We start from the raw sequence: 15,113 nt of genomic DNA, 5'->3' as shown, positions 1-15,113 counted from the left end.
CTGTTGGACACCTGCATTACTTCTGTTTTTTAAACAGTACTCTGCTGAGAATAAATCTGTGTCACTGCCTAATGGCTCTTGTCATTTTAGTGCAGTGATCAAGGAGGAAAAATGGAAGCACTTTATGTGGAAAAACAGGCAAGATATGAAGGTATTTCTTAACCCAGAGTGCGCAGCTGTCGGCAGTACAATACAGCTCTATCAACAACAGTTTCACTTAAGACAGTTTACCTGCTTTACATGACTGAGTTCAGTTCACTGATCTTCATTCAAGTTCACACCGAAGTCATTTACCTGCGGGCTACAGATTACACCACACAGACCGAAGAAGCATTATAGATTTTTTCCAAATGTAATATACAAGTCCAAATTGATTGCAGCCCTACGTAAATTTAGTCAAATCTTTAATATGCTCTATTAAGGCGTGAATAAAACTTTAAAGCTTTGTCTCAGCTACAGCGTAGCTGGGACTGGAGCTGAACCAGTTGTGAACAGCCAGAATAAAAAGTCACTGTTGGACATGGTGTTTATTCTCAGCAATGTGGCATCTAAAATAATGAGCTTTGTTTTCAAAATGTAAAAATGAGCAATTCACTTGTTATTATAAAATGACAATTTTATAAGGGGGCTAGTTTGACTCCTCTTCTGACACCACCAAGGCTATAACCTCTGTTTCATTGTCCATGGGCACACACCTCACGCTGACCATTGACTGTACCTGGGTGGCCAATGCTCCATTTTCCTAGCACAGAATCATCTTTCAAAGCACAAGAGCAAAGGTCCTAGCTATTTTCCCCACCTCCAGTTGAGATGGGGAAGTATATTCTAGCAGCCCTGGCAGGTATTTGGCACAATCTGTGTTATTCCAGAATGACTAGGCAAGGCTTAGAATGAGGAATGCAAAATAAAATTGTGTGTTTTCAGAATTATTTATGCTTTAAATAATTTGTAGTCCCTTATAGGGAAGGCTTTCTGTGAAAAGACTGGATAGACTTGGTCTACACTATAGCGGAGAATGTGTATTCGGAAATACGATCCAGATTCAACCTTGGTTGCATCGTCAGAATCTTAGGAGGATAAATACAGGCTAGGTGGGTGATTCTGTGAGGGTTTCTTTGGTTTGGCAGGACTCTCTGGGTATGTGGCTGGAAAGTGGGGAATGGGAGGAGAAGGAAATAAGGAGCCTTGCTGCTTTGGGCAGCGTCTATGAAGGATTACTTTAACCTGTGGCATAGCCACTAGCCAGAGGGGGCTGGTCCCAACTGAAATGTGCTGTAAGCGTAAAAGCCACACTGGGTTTCAAAGACTTAGTAAGAAAATGTAAAACATTGCATGAATATTTTGATTCGTTGCACGTTGAAACTGTGTGTGAAATGATGATATCTGGGGCATACTGGATTAAAATCATTAAAATTGATTTCACCTCTTACTTTTTGAATGTGGTTGAGATTTTAAAATTACATATGTGGCTTGTATTTCTAGTGGACAGTGCTGTCTAATACCTATGATGTATGGTGGGATTATGGCTCATGTTTACTTTCTTGCTTGTGTTTTATTTTTCAAATAGAAAATGTGAGAGACAATATTGTCTTGGAGAAAAAAATATATATATAGCTTGTGGATTTTGGAGTCCAGCAAGCATGTGTCTTGGCTATAGCTAGCCCTTGGGTAACTAACCTCTGAGACTCAACTTCCTCATCTAGAAAATTAAGATAATAACAGTTTTGATCTGATAATAACAGTTTTGATCTCAGCAGGTTGTTGTCAGAAATGCATGGGAAATTAGCAGAGAGCACTTATCACTGAACTAACATAGAGAAAACGCAATAAGCAATCGGCATGGTTCTTTCTTAATCTCAGGACCTGTCCAGTGCCTCATCTTTTAATCCCTGACCATTTCAACTCAGTTCCTTGTTTCGTTTCTTCCCCAAATTTGTATTTTCTTTCATGTCTATCTATCTATCTATTTACTTCTACACCCAGAAGGCTAACCTATCCCTTCTTTTTCTCATCACTGAAAAAAATCTCTCGTCTGGTTCCCCATCTTCTTACTTGTTCAGACTAAGGTACCTCCTACTTATTTACTTCAACTGTTCAGAGCAAGAATTCTATCCTGGCTAAAACTATAAACCAGCCACAATCCTTCATCTGCCCTTGTCTGGATGCCTCCTCCCGGGGATGCTGGGTCTTGCCTTTTATGGAACTCTGCTTCTTTTGATGGGATGGTCGATCAAAGGACGATTGACTCCAGGCAAAAGGGGTGTAGGTAATGGGAGAATAAGGGTCATGTAAACAAGAGATCAAGAGAACAGGACAGGAGAAGAAAAATCGTGTAACTTCTCTCCTTTTGCCCACCCCCCCCCCCACAAGGCTGCCTTTTCTTTCTCCTTGCCTTTCTTCCGTTGGCTTTAGAAGCTGTGCTATGTTCAACCATGGTAAGTACTAGGTGGTTCTCGTTGCCTTTCTAGATTCTTGCACCTGCAAGCACAACCTCCCACAGTGTAGCATGGCACACATCTAAAACCCTGTGCTGTTTCCACATTCTAAGAAATAAGTCCTTAAATGAAGATGGTTATTACTTGTTCTCTGAAATTCAGTGGCAAGGAAGAGAAAAAGATAGAAAACTCTGTGACGATATGTTGTTTCGCTAGGTGAGTTACCTGAGTCCTTCACAATTAATAAGATGAACCTCTCAGCCAGAGCTACATGAGATTAAAAAACAAAGAAATAACTTAAGAACACACTTGGAATAGCAGTGGTGGCGTGCCTCTTACAGTCCCCGATTTTCCTATGCAGGTTTTTTTTTTTTTTTTTTTTGGTAATCAATCAGAACTATGTTGATTTTTGTTCCCACCTGGCAGCTGTAACTAGGTGCTTCAGCCTGTACTCTTAAGGTGATTTTTTTTTTTTTCGCCTTTCATCAGATCAATATGTTACTTTGCCTGTTTTACTTTTAGATTTACTGAGTGTTCTGAGGGTAGCAAAGGAAAGAAATAAGCAAATTGGTTTGTATTTCAAGTGTGGGCTGAGGTTTGACCCGAGAAACCTGTCAAACCTGTTTGGAAACTTAACAGGGGAACAGGTTTCACGGGTCTTCTTTGCCGACAGCTGGGATTTTTGGAGGATTTGTTGTTGGGAGAACTGAGTGATTTCAGTGCCAGAGAACATAACTAGGGCCCCTCTGCCACGCCAGGCAAGGCATGCTTAGGCGAGTGTGTGCGGGAGGGCCGACCCTGGATGGATAAACGTGGCTGTTTTTCCTGGAGCATTTATTAATGAAATATTTACCACTGATCAGAGGCAGGAGGGGTTGTTGCCAACAATCACTTACCTGTGGCTTCCTAGAGAATCAGAGGGTTTGAAAATGTGAATGAATTTTTCTTCTTAAAGTATTATGTAAATTTAGGAGAGGGAGGAAGAATTGCTGAAAATCCAAAACAAACACAGCTCTAAGATATCAGCTGTCCACATAGAAACTTACATTCTGGTGTCTTGGCTCCCCAAGAGAAGACAGCAAATGCTCTGCAGCTCCCTGATCTTCCTTTTCTTATTTACTCTTTTGGTCACTGTGGATAAATACTCATGACACTTGTGATTATCAGTTGTCTATGGTGTACGTATAGCATCTTGTTCTCTGTCAGAGGTTGTAGAAAGAGCAATGATTGCGCGATTCAGAATGCAAATACGTGGGCGTGCAGACAGACATCTGTCCATGCAGTCAACGTTTGATCCTCTGGGGGACCACTAAGGGGTATCGTTTTAAGAGCCTGATCTTTGCTGGGCGCTGACAGTACAGCTTAGTGCCACAAAGGCAGTGAGCTAGTGAGTTACTAGCTGAACTCAAACTTTTATATTTTCCATGGTTTTTGGACAATTATCTTTTTTCCCCCCATGAGGCTCAGATATATGACACATCTAAAAACCATCTCTAAAGAAACAGAAGTGCTGCTGCAGATGCAAGTGTTATAATTACAGGTGTGCACGCCTACTAAATATATGTCCCAAACACACACTCAGTGACAGGCTACTCCTGATTTTGCCTCCCCTGAAATTGAATGCAAAATTAGTGTCACTAAATATACTTCTTTGTTACCAAAGGGCTGCCACTGCCCTGTTGTCTTGAAAATAATCATTGGGTTGTCTCTAGACAAACATTCTTTAAAGTAGAGATATTGTTTCATCTGATGTGGCTATACTGTATCCATCTATTCCTTAAAGGCCAAAACCAGATTTATGGACTACATAAAATGCTTTCTGGATACACAAAACATCTTTTTAAATTAACAGGCATCAACAGGTATAAATACATTGTCTAAAGCATTTAATGGTCTTTAACACAGTCAACGCCCCTGGCCTTGAAACAGTGTTAAATTCTTTTTTTTGCTAGTGGCAAAAAAAGCCATCAAGCAAGCAAGCCCAGCTTGAAAATTTGGTACCATTTCCTGGCCAGTAAGCACAGAACTGAGGGGCTCAATATTTTATGGGTATCATCTTTTTTTGTTGTTGGGCTTATGATTTTTTTTTTTTTTTTCCCCTCTCTCTCCCCCATCTGCTGTCCGCTCAGGGCTGATCGTTGTGACGTTGGCCGTCTGCTGGATGCCTAACCAGGTTCGGAGGATCATGGCTGCGGCCAAACCCAAGCACTACTGGACCAAGTCCTACTTCCAGGCGTACATGACCCTGCTCCCCTTCTCGGACACCTTCTTCTACCTGAGCTCGGTCGTCAACCCGCTGCTGTACAACGTGTCCTCGCAGCAGTTCCGCAGCGTGTTCGGGCAGGTGCTGCGCTGCCGGCTGACGCTGCCGCACGCCAACCAGGAGAAGCGGCTGCGCGCCCACGTGGCCTCCACCGTGGATAGCGCCCGCTTAGCGCGCCGCCCCCTCATCTTCCTGGCTTCCCGGCCCAATGCCTCTGCAAGGAGAACTGACAAGGTTTTCTTAAGCACTCTTCAGAGCGAGGCCAAGCCCGACTCTAAGCCTCAGCAGGTGAGTCGTGAGTCACCGGATCCCAACTCAGAGGTGACACCTGCCAACCCTGCCACCGAAAATGGTTTCCAGGAGCATGAAGTGTGACTGTGTCAGTCAAGGAAGGAAGGAAAGCTGGAGCGCCAACGGGCCCTCCCCACGCGAAAGCGACGGTTACCTTCATGCAGCAGTGACAACAGACTGTGCCCCCATCATCAGGGACAGGAGTGGAAGACGACAGGGGCCTGGGAAAAAAACAGATGGCCACTTAAAAGTGTCACTTACTTACTTACGTAAGGGCTAATGCTGCTGCCAACCTGGCCTCAACTCTGGCCCACCTGTATCCATTCCTCCTCCTTCCTTCCATTAAGGACACGCGGAAAATTCAGTCAAACTGAATGTATCCAGAGCTCACAAAGTTTCGTTTTGACACTGAGCTCTTTCATTATTTGCAAAGGAACTGAAAGAAAGAGAGCACGGATTCCCCTCGCGACCTGGAATAAAAGGACACCCAGAAAAAAAATCTCAGGGGGGCTGGGGGGGGGGAGGCGAGCCAGAAGAACAATGCAGGAGGGGCTGGTATCTCCTTCAGCTTCAGCAGTGCGCCAAGAAAAGGCCTAATTTGAGGAGCAGGATGGTGCTGGGGAGTCCCGGCCGAAGGGCTGGGGCAGAACTGCTCCTTTTCTTGGGCCGGGGCCCGTTGCACAGAGGGGTGTTGCAGCAGCTGATGCACACGGAGTTCAGTCTCCCCGGGGAGCAGAAAGATTGGTACCCGGCCGAGGCGATGAGGCAGGCCGCCGACGACGCGCACGACTTGCGGTACAGGATGCCTGCAACACAGACCCGAAGGAGCGCGGGTAACCAGCCTGCGCCGGCCCCAAGACGGCAGCCCTCCGAGCCCACAGCCCCACGGAGAGCACGTTCTCACTCCTCCTACAGCCCAGAAACGTGGTGTGGCCAGGGAGCTGCTCCAGGTTGTTTCGTTGAGCACCCCCCACCCCCCCCACCCGCAAAATACATGACATGTGCAGTGGAGAAGGCAGGCATCATTTCACTTGCTTCTGAGATGCCAGTACCAGTGAATAAAGAGCTTTTACGATCAAAGTTCATGTTTTTTGTTTAAACTGTGTGTACTAGACAGAACTTCTTTTTATGTACTTTTTTGGTTCACACTGTCTCATGCCAGAGAGGATGACAGGCTGCACTTCAAGATCTTATCTCTGTTATTACTTTATAAGCGACCACAGAGAGATGGCTCTGAACTATGTGTTTATGAAATCCTGGAATTCTCTCTCTCAGTAAAAACCAAACTCCAAAGAGAATAAATCAGATCACTACCAAAGAGCCCTGTGTGGGTTCAGTAAAGGGAGGCGGGGGGGGGGGCCTGGCTGACTGACTGACAGTGTACCGAACACTGCCTTGTTCCAAGGGAAGTTTTGCCCTTAGAACATACGGCCATTTGCCAGGTCAGCACCACACAGCCAGCACTTATTAACACATACTGTGTGGGCACATAAAGGGTTTTCCCAATAAGACTGGAGGGCCCATCTTAAGGAGCTCGTGTGTCAGGTCCAAATTGCAGCATAATCATCAAATTAGGGTGTCTTGGGTAATCATTTGACTCTATAAAGCTGGAAGTTTATTCAAGTAATAGCTAAGCTTATTAAATACTTTCTTGAATGCCAGGCACTCTTCAGATGGCTCCTAGCTCATTTACTACCTGCAACAACCCTACAAGAGAGGGCCCCAACATCATCCCCATTTTGCAGATGGGGATCCTAAGGGCAAGAGAGATTTAGTAACTTGCCCAAAGTCACACTTCTAGAAAGTAGAGCACCTGTGATTTGAACCAAGTATTCTGGTCCCATGCTGTCAAATCTGTAGTACTATGTAGCAAAGCAGCCAGCCAAGTGAACCACAAAATGGTTTTGTATTTTGCAGGGGGGGGAAGACTACTTTGAAAATAGCTTTTGGTGTGTGTGTGTGAGAGAGAGAGGCCGTGTTGTATCAATGAACTACTTTTCTTTTTGGACATACAATGTCCTACTAAAGCTGAACCTCAAAAGTGATGCCTGTAGCCCATGTGCTGCCCTGTGTGTCTGAGGGACACAACACATTCACCAGTAGCCAGGGCTCCCTCCCCTCTGACTCCCTGCAGGCATGTGTGTTTGCAAGCATTACTTCCATTTGGGCCCCCATCCTCCCCCTTGAGAATTGCTACTTTGGATGCTAGAGAAACGGTGGAAAAAAAAACTGAAGTGCCTAAAACTCCCAAGTGGGAGGCAAAGAAATACTTTAGATTTATATTAAACATGCAATTTTATGTCATTTCTATAACTGCATGTTTGTAAGGATTGATTTTGTAACTCTGTTAGAAAAACCTGGAAGGTAGCTGGTCTGGTAAGAGAAATCCCATGGACAGAGGATGTGTAGGGGGAATGAGGAGCACTGTTTAATTTCTAAGGAACATGCTACAGAGTTCCCAGAGTCTCTACATTTTCTAACCATTGCCCATTTTAGAAAATTAAGGTTCACTGTCTTTTTATTCTTAAATGTTAAAAGCCACTAACTGTCAGTTGTCAGTTCAACGTCAGTAAACTTTTTTCCTTCAAATAAATTTTAAAAATTAAAAAATATGTACTGAATACATCTTTTACTGTAAAAACGTTCAGACAGATCAGGCGAAAACGCTCCTTGACCTCTCTCCTTCCAATGCTACATCCTCCTCAGAGGTAAGCACTCTTATCAATTTGGGATGCCTCCTTCCAGGCCTATTTCTATGTATTTACATATGTGTCCATGGAGAAGAGGTCTGTGCATATGTCCTGATAGCATAACATAACATCCTATATGCTGTATACATGTATATCCTATTTGCATTTTCACTTAGTGACATGGCTGGGGATATATTTTTAAGTCTAACTTTGTAGGACTGAGAGTCAGTGATGAGGTAAGTTAGTTAGATAAATAACGCAATTTTGTGACTGCTGCCCAGGGGACATCTCCAGATCACTTGGCTCTGATGGCCAGTGGGGCCTACGCTTGTAGCCCTGCAGGACTGTATATATTTGCATCTTTAAAAGTTGCTGCCAGAGGGTCTGCCTTCCAATCAGCCTGAATCTAGGTGCTGAGATCCTCTTCTTTGGGGCACTAACTGATCTCAGCACACACTCAGCTACAGGGACCTATTAGAAATAAAATAGACTGCTTAGACAATTGGAAAGGTTGAAGAGATAACCAAAAGCTGGGGTGCAGTTGAATGACAAGGTACATCTCCTACACTAGGCCAGCACTTCAAGACCGGGAGAGGTGGCTGTTTCATCTAATGCACAGAAAGCAAAACAAGTCATCAAAAAGGAGAAAAAGATGAATATGGTCCAAACAAATAAATAAGATAAAACTTGAGAAGAAAATGTTAATGAAACAGATAAGTAATTTACAAGAAAGAGTTCAAAGTAGTAGTCTTAAACATGCTCATTGAACTTGGGAGAAGAATGGATGAACACAGTGAGAACTTCAACAGAGAGAGAGAAAATATAAGAAAGAACCAAACAGAAGTCACAGAGCTGAAGTATACAATTATTGAACTAGAAATGCACTAGAGGGGTTCAAGAGCAGACTAGATGAAGCAGAAGAAAGGATCAATGAAGTCAAAGACAGGGCAGAGGAACTGACCCAATCAGAGAGCAGAGAAAACAAAAAGGAATGGAAAATAAAAAGGGAAGATAGCTTAAGGGACTCATCAAGTGGATTAATATTCACATTATAGGAGTCACAGAGGGAGAAGAGCAAAAGGGGTAGAAAACTTATTTGAAGAAATAATGGCTGAAAACCTCCCTAACCTGGGGAAGGAAACAGACATCCAGATTCAGGAAGCCCAGAGAGTTCCAAATAAGGGGAACCAAAAGAAACATACATCAAGACACATAATAATTAACATGTGAAAATATAAGACAAGGAGAGAATATTAAAAATGGCAATAGAGGAACAACCTGTTACTTCGAAGGGAACCCCCATAAGATGAGCAGCAGATTTTTCATGAAAAACTGTGCAGGCCAGAAGGGAGTTGCACGATATACAGGCATACCTCATTTTACTGCTTTTTGTTTTATTGTCCTTCACAGATACTATGTTTATTACACACTGAAGGCTTGTGGCAACCTGAGTTTAGCAAGTCTATCAGCACCATTTTTCCAAAAGCATTTGCCCACTTCATGTCTCTGTGTCATGTTTTGGTAATTCTCACAATATTTCAGACTTTTTCATTATTATATTTCTCATGGTGATCAGTGATAATTGATGTTACTATTCTAATTGTTTTTGCTTTGTATTTTTTACTTAAGATATGTACATTTTAAAAAGACATAACGCTATCTGCACACACTAAATTACAGTATAAACATAACTTCTATATGCATGGGGAAACCAAGAAACTTGTATGACTTGCTTTGTTGCAATATTTCCTTTATTGTGGTTGTCTGGAACCAAACCCCAGTATCTCTGAGGTATGCCTGTATTCAAAGTGCTGAAAGAAAAAAAAAAAACAACTTCCAAACAAGAATATTCTATCCAGCAAAGTTATAATTCAGAATTAAAGGAGATAAAGTTTTCCAGACAAGCCAAAGCTAAAGGAGTTCATCACCACTAAACCAACCTTATAAGAAATGTTAAAGCAGCTCATTTAAGTTGAAAAGAAAAGGTGTTAATTAGTAACAAAACATATGAAAGTATAAATCTCACTAGTAAAAGTAAATGTATAGTGAGTGTAGTGGATTAATCACTTATAAAGCTTGTATGAAGGTTGAAAAACAAGAGTAGTAAAAACAACTAACTACAATAATTAGTTAAGGGATACACAAGATAAAAGTAAAATATGAGTGGACGCAAGATAGCAGAGTAGAAGGACATGAGCTCACCTCTTCTTATGAAAACACCAAAATCACAACTAACTGATGAACAACCATTGACAGAAAAATGCTGGAACCTACCAACAAAGATATCCTATGCCCAAAGACAAAGAAGAAGCCACAACAAGATGGTAGGAGGAGCACAACTGCAATAAAAGCAAACCCCATACCCGCCGGGTGGGTGACCCACAAACTAGAAAATAATTATATCGCAGAAGTTCTCCCACAGGAGTGAAAGTTCTGACCCCAAGTCATGCTTCCCAGCCTGGCGGTCTGGCAATGGGATGAGGAGCGCCCAGAGAATCTGGCTTTGAAGGCCAGTGGGATCTTATTGCAGGAATTCCACAGTACTAGGGGAAACAGAAACTCCACTCTCGGAGGGCACACACAAGGTCTCGTGCACACCACTGCCCAGGATAAAAAGCAGTGACCTCATAACATCCTGGGCCAGAGCAACCTGCTGGTATTGGAGAGTCTCCAGCAGAGGTAGGGGGCAGCTGTGGCTCACTGTGGGGATAAAGACCCTGGGAGCGGTAGTTCTGGGGAGTACTCAGTGTCATGAGCCCTCCTGGAGGCCGCCATGTTCTCACCAAGACGTGGTCCCACCCAACAGCCTGTAGGCTCCAGTGCTCGGACACCTCAGGCCAAACAACCAACAGGGCAGGAACACAGCCCCACCCATCAGCAGGCAGGCTGCTTAAAGTCTTCCTGAGCACATAGCTGCCCGCTAAACAAATCCCTTACATGGCCCTGTCCACCAGAGGCACAAGACCAGCTCCACCCACCAGTGGGCAGGAACCAGTCCCTCCCACCAGAAAGCCTACACAAGCCTGTTAGACCAGCCTCATCCACGAGGGGGCAGACAGCAGAAGCAAGAAGAACTACAACCCTGCAGCCTGTGGAATAGAAACCGCAATCACAGAGAGTTAGGCAAAATGAGGCGGCAGAGGAGTATGTCCCAGATGAAGGAACAAGATAAAAACCCCAGAAGAACAACTAAGTGAAGTGGAGATAGGGAATCTGAGAAAGAACTCAGAGTAATGATAGTAAAGATGATCCAAGATCTCGGAAAAAGAATGGAGGCACAGATTGAGAAGATACAAGAAATGTTTAACAAAGACCTAGAAGAATTAAAGAACAAATAGGAACAATACGATACAATAACTGAAATAAAAAATAAACTAGAAGGAATAGCAGAATAATGGAGGCAGAGAATAGATAAGTGAGCCGGAAGATGGAATGGTAGAAATCACTGCTGTGGAACAGAATAAAGAAAAAGAATGAAAAAAAAATTAGGACAGTCTAAAACACCACTGGTACAACGTTAAATGCACCAACATTCGCATTATAGGGGTCCAAGAAGGAGAACAGAGAGAGAAAGGACCTGAGAAAATAGAGAAGAGACAATAGCTGAAAACTTCCCTAACATGGGAAAGGAAACAGTTACCCAAGTCCAGGAAGTGCAGAGAGTCCCAGGCAGGATAAACCCAAGGAGGAACACACCTAGACACATAGTAATCAAATTGGCAAAAATCAAAGACAAAGAAAAAATATTAAAAGCAAGAAGGGAAAAGCAACAAATAACGTCCAAGGGAATTCTCTTAAGGTTATCAGCTGATTTTTCAGCAGAAACTCTGTAGGCCAGAGGGAATGGCATGATATATTTAAAGTGGTGAAAGGGAAGAACCTACAACCAAGAATATTCTACCCAGCAAGGCAGAGAAATCAAAAGCTTTACAGACAAGCAAAAGCTAAGAGAATTCAGCACCACCAGACCGGCTTTGCAACAAACGCTAAAGGAACTTCTCTAGGTGGAAAAGAAAAAGGCCATGACTAGAAACAAGAAAATTATGAATGGAAAAGCTCATCAGTAAAGGCAAACATACAGTAAAGTTAGGAAATCATCCACACACAAATATGATATCAAAACCAGCAGTCATGAGAAAAGGAGAGTACAGATGCAGGATATTGGAAATGCATTTGAAGTTAAAAGACCAGCAATTTAAAACAATCTTGTATATATATATATATATAGATTGCTATATCAAAACCTCATGGTAACCACAAACCAATAATCTACAATAGATACACAAACAACAAAGCAAAAGAAATCCAAACACAACGCTAAAGATAGTCATCAAATCACGAGGGAAGAGAACAAAAGAGGAAGGGAAGAAAAAAGCCCTACAAAACAAATCCAAACCAATTAACAAAATGGTGATAAAAACACACATATCAATAATTATCTTAAATGTAAATGGATTAAATGCTCCAACCAAAAGACATAGACTGGCTGAATAGATACAAAAACAAGACCCATATATATGCTGTCTACAAGAGACCCACTTCAGATCTAGGGACACATAAAGACTGAAAGTGAGGGGATGGAAAAAGTCACTCCATGCAAATGGAAATCAAAGGAAAGCTGGAGTAGCAATACTTCTATCAGACAAAATAGACTTTAAAATAAAGAATGTTATAAGAGACAAAGAAAGATACTACTTGATGATCAAGGGATCAATCTAGGAAGAAGATATAACAATTGTAAATATATATGAACCCAACATGGGAGCATCTCAATATATAAGGCAAATACAGCCATAAGAGAAGAAATCAACAGTAACACAATAATAGTGGGGGACTTTCACACCCCACTTACACCAATGGACAAATCATCCAGACAGAAAATCAAAAAGGAAACACAGGCCTTAACTGACACATTAGAGCAGATGGACTTATGTGACATTTATAGAGTATTCCATCCAAAAGCAGCAGAATATGTATTCTTTTCAAGTGCACATGGAACATTCTCCAGGATTGATCACATGCTGGGCTACAAAACGAGCCTTGGTAAATTGAAGAAAATTGAAATCATATCAAGCATCTTTTCTGACCACAACACTGTGAGATTAGAAATCAACTACAAGAAAAAAAAAAAATGTAAAAAACACAATAACGTGGAGGCTAAATAATATGCTACTAAACAACCAGTGGATCACTGAAGAAATCAAAGATGAAATAAGAAAATACCTAGAGACAAATGAAAACGAAAGGATGATGATCCAAAACCTATGGGACACAGTTAAAGCAGTCCTAAGAGGGAAGTTTATAGGAATACAGTCTTACTTCAGAAAACAAGAAAAATTGAAAATAAACAACCTAAAATTACACCTAAAGTAACTAGAGAAAGAACAACAAACAAAACCCAAATTTAGCAGAAGGAAAGAAATCATAAAGATTAGAGCAGAGATAAATGAAACAGAGTCGAAGAAAACAATAGAAAAAAAATCAATGAAACTAAAGGCTGATTCTTTAAAAAGATAAACAAAACAGATAAATCTTTAGCCAGACTCATCAAGAAAAAAGGAGGGCTCAGATCAATAATATTAGAAGTGAACAAGGAGAAGTTATGACAGACACCACAGAAATAAAAAGGATCATAAGAGACTACTACAAGCAAATATATGCCGATAAAATAAGAACCTAGAAGAAGTGGACACATTCTTAGAAAGGTACAATCTCCCAAGACTGAACCAAAAAGAAATAAAAAAAGGTGAACAGACCAATCACAAGTACTGAAATTGAAACTGTGATTTAAAAACTCCCCAAAAACAAGAGTTCAAGACCAGACGGCTTCACAGGCGAATTCTATCAAACATTTAGAGAAGAGTTAATACCTAGTTTTCTGAAACTCTTCCGAAAAATTGCAGAGGAAGGAACACTCCCAAATTCATTCTATGAGGCCACCGTCACCCTGATACCAAAACCAGACAAAGATACCACAAAAAAAGAAAATTACAGGCCAATATCACTGATGAACATAGACCCAAAAATCCTCAACAAAATACTAGCGAACTGAATCCAACAACACATGAAAAGGGTCATACACCATAATCAAATAGGATTTAACCCAGGGATGCAAGGATTTTTCAATATCTGCAAATCAATCAGTGTTGTACATCACGTCAACATATTGAAGAATAAAAGCCATATGATCATCTCAATAGATGCAGAAAAATCTTTTAACAAAATTCAACACCCATTTATGATAAAAACTCTCCAGAAAGTGGGCATAGAGGGAACCTACCTGAACATAATAAAGGCCATGTATGACAAACCTACAGCTAACATCATACTCAACAGTGAAAAGCTGAAAGCATTTCTTCTAAGATCGGGAACAAGACAAGGATGTCCATTCTTGCCACTTTTTATTCAACATAGTTTTGGAAGTCCTAGCCACGGCTATCAGAGAAGTAAAAGAAATAAAGGGAATCCAAATTGGAAAAGAAGAAGTAAAACTGTCACTGTTTGCAGATGACATGACTATACATAGAAAAACCCTAAAGATGCTACCAGAACACTACTAGAGGTCATTGGTGAAATTGGTAAAGTTGCAGGATACAAAATTAATGCACAGAAATCTGTTGCATTTCTATACACTAAAAACGAAAGATCAGAAAGAGAAATTAAAGAAACAATCCCACTGAGCATCGCATCAAAAAGAAAAACTAGGAATAAACCTACCTAATGAGGCAAAAGACCTGTATGCAGAAAACTATAAGACACTGATGAAAGAAATCGAAGATGACACAAACAGATGGAAAGATATATACCATGTTCTTGGATTGGAAGAATCAATATTGTGAAAATGACTATACTACCCAAGGCAATCTACAGATTCGATACAATCCCTATCAAATTACCAATGGCGTTTTTCACAGAATTAGAACAAAAAAATTTTTAAATTTGTATGGAGACAAAAACACCCCAAATAGCCAAAGCAATCCTGAGAAAGAAAAACAGAGCTGGAGTAATCAGACTCCCTGTCTTCAGACTATACTACACTATACTACAAAGCTACAGTCATCAAAACAGTATGGATCTGTCACAAAAACAGAAATATAGATCAATGGAACAGGATAGAAAGCCCAGAAATAAACCTACACACCTATAGTCAATTAATCTATGACAAAGCAGGCAAGACTATACAATGGAGAAGAGACAGTCTCTTCAATAAATGGTACTGGGAAAACTGGACAGCTGAATGTAAAAGAATGAAATTAGAACATTATTTAACACCATACACAAAAATAAACTCAAAATGGATTAAAGACCTAAGTGTAAGACCTGATTCTATAAAACTCTTTAGAGGAAAAACATAGGCGAACACTGACATAAATCGCAGCACTGTCTTTTTTGATCTGTCTTCTAGAGTAACGGAAATAGAAACAAAAAGGACCT

General features: G+C 41.2%; 2 protein-coding genes across 2 annotated transcripts in view; one reads left to right on the top strand and one right to left on the bottom strand.

The window, feature by feature from the left end:
* The window catches only part of GPR39 (G protein-coupled receptor 39), a 237,483-nt gene extending 231,931 nt beyond the window's left edge, over positions 1–5,552 (top strand). Inside the window, exon 2 of the mRNA XM_068544003.1 lies at positions 4,565–5,552. Within this exon, the coding sequence (XP_068400104.1) occupies positions 4,565–5,073 (509 nt within the window). The 3' untranslated portion in view covers positions 5,074–5,552. The remainder of the gene's footprint in view (positions 1–4,564) is intronic.
* The window catches only part of LYPD1 (LY6/PLAUR domain containing 1), a 50,281-nt gene continuing 40,648 nt past the window's right edge, over positions 5,481–15,113 (bottom strand). Inside the window, exon 3 of the mRNA XM_068544005.1 lies at positions 5,481–5,795. Coding sequence (XP_068400106.1) covers positions 5,560–5,795 — 236 coding nt within the window. The 3' untranslated portion in view covers positions 5,481–5,559. The remainder of the gene's footprint in view (positions 5,796–15,113) is intronic.

The sequence above is a fragment of the Eschrichtius robustus genome, chromosome 5 (assembly GCF_028021215.1).
Source record: "Eschrichtius robustus isolate mEscRob2 chromosome 5, mEscRob2.pri, whole genome shotgun sequence".
Classification (NCBI taxonomy): Eukaryota; Metazoa; Chordata; class Mammalia; order Artiodactyla; family Eschrichtiidae; genus Eschrichtius; species Eschrichtius robustus.
Note: the sequence above shows the minus strand (reverse complement) of the source record. Positions and strands in the feature narration are given on the sequence as shown.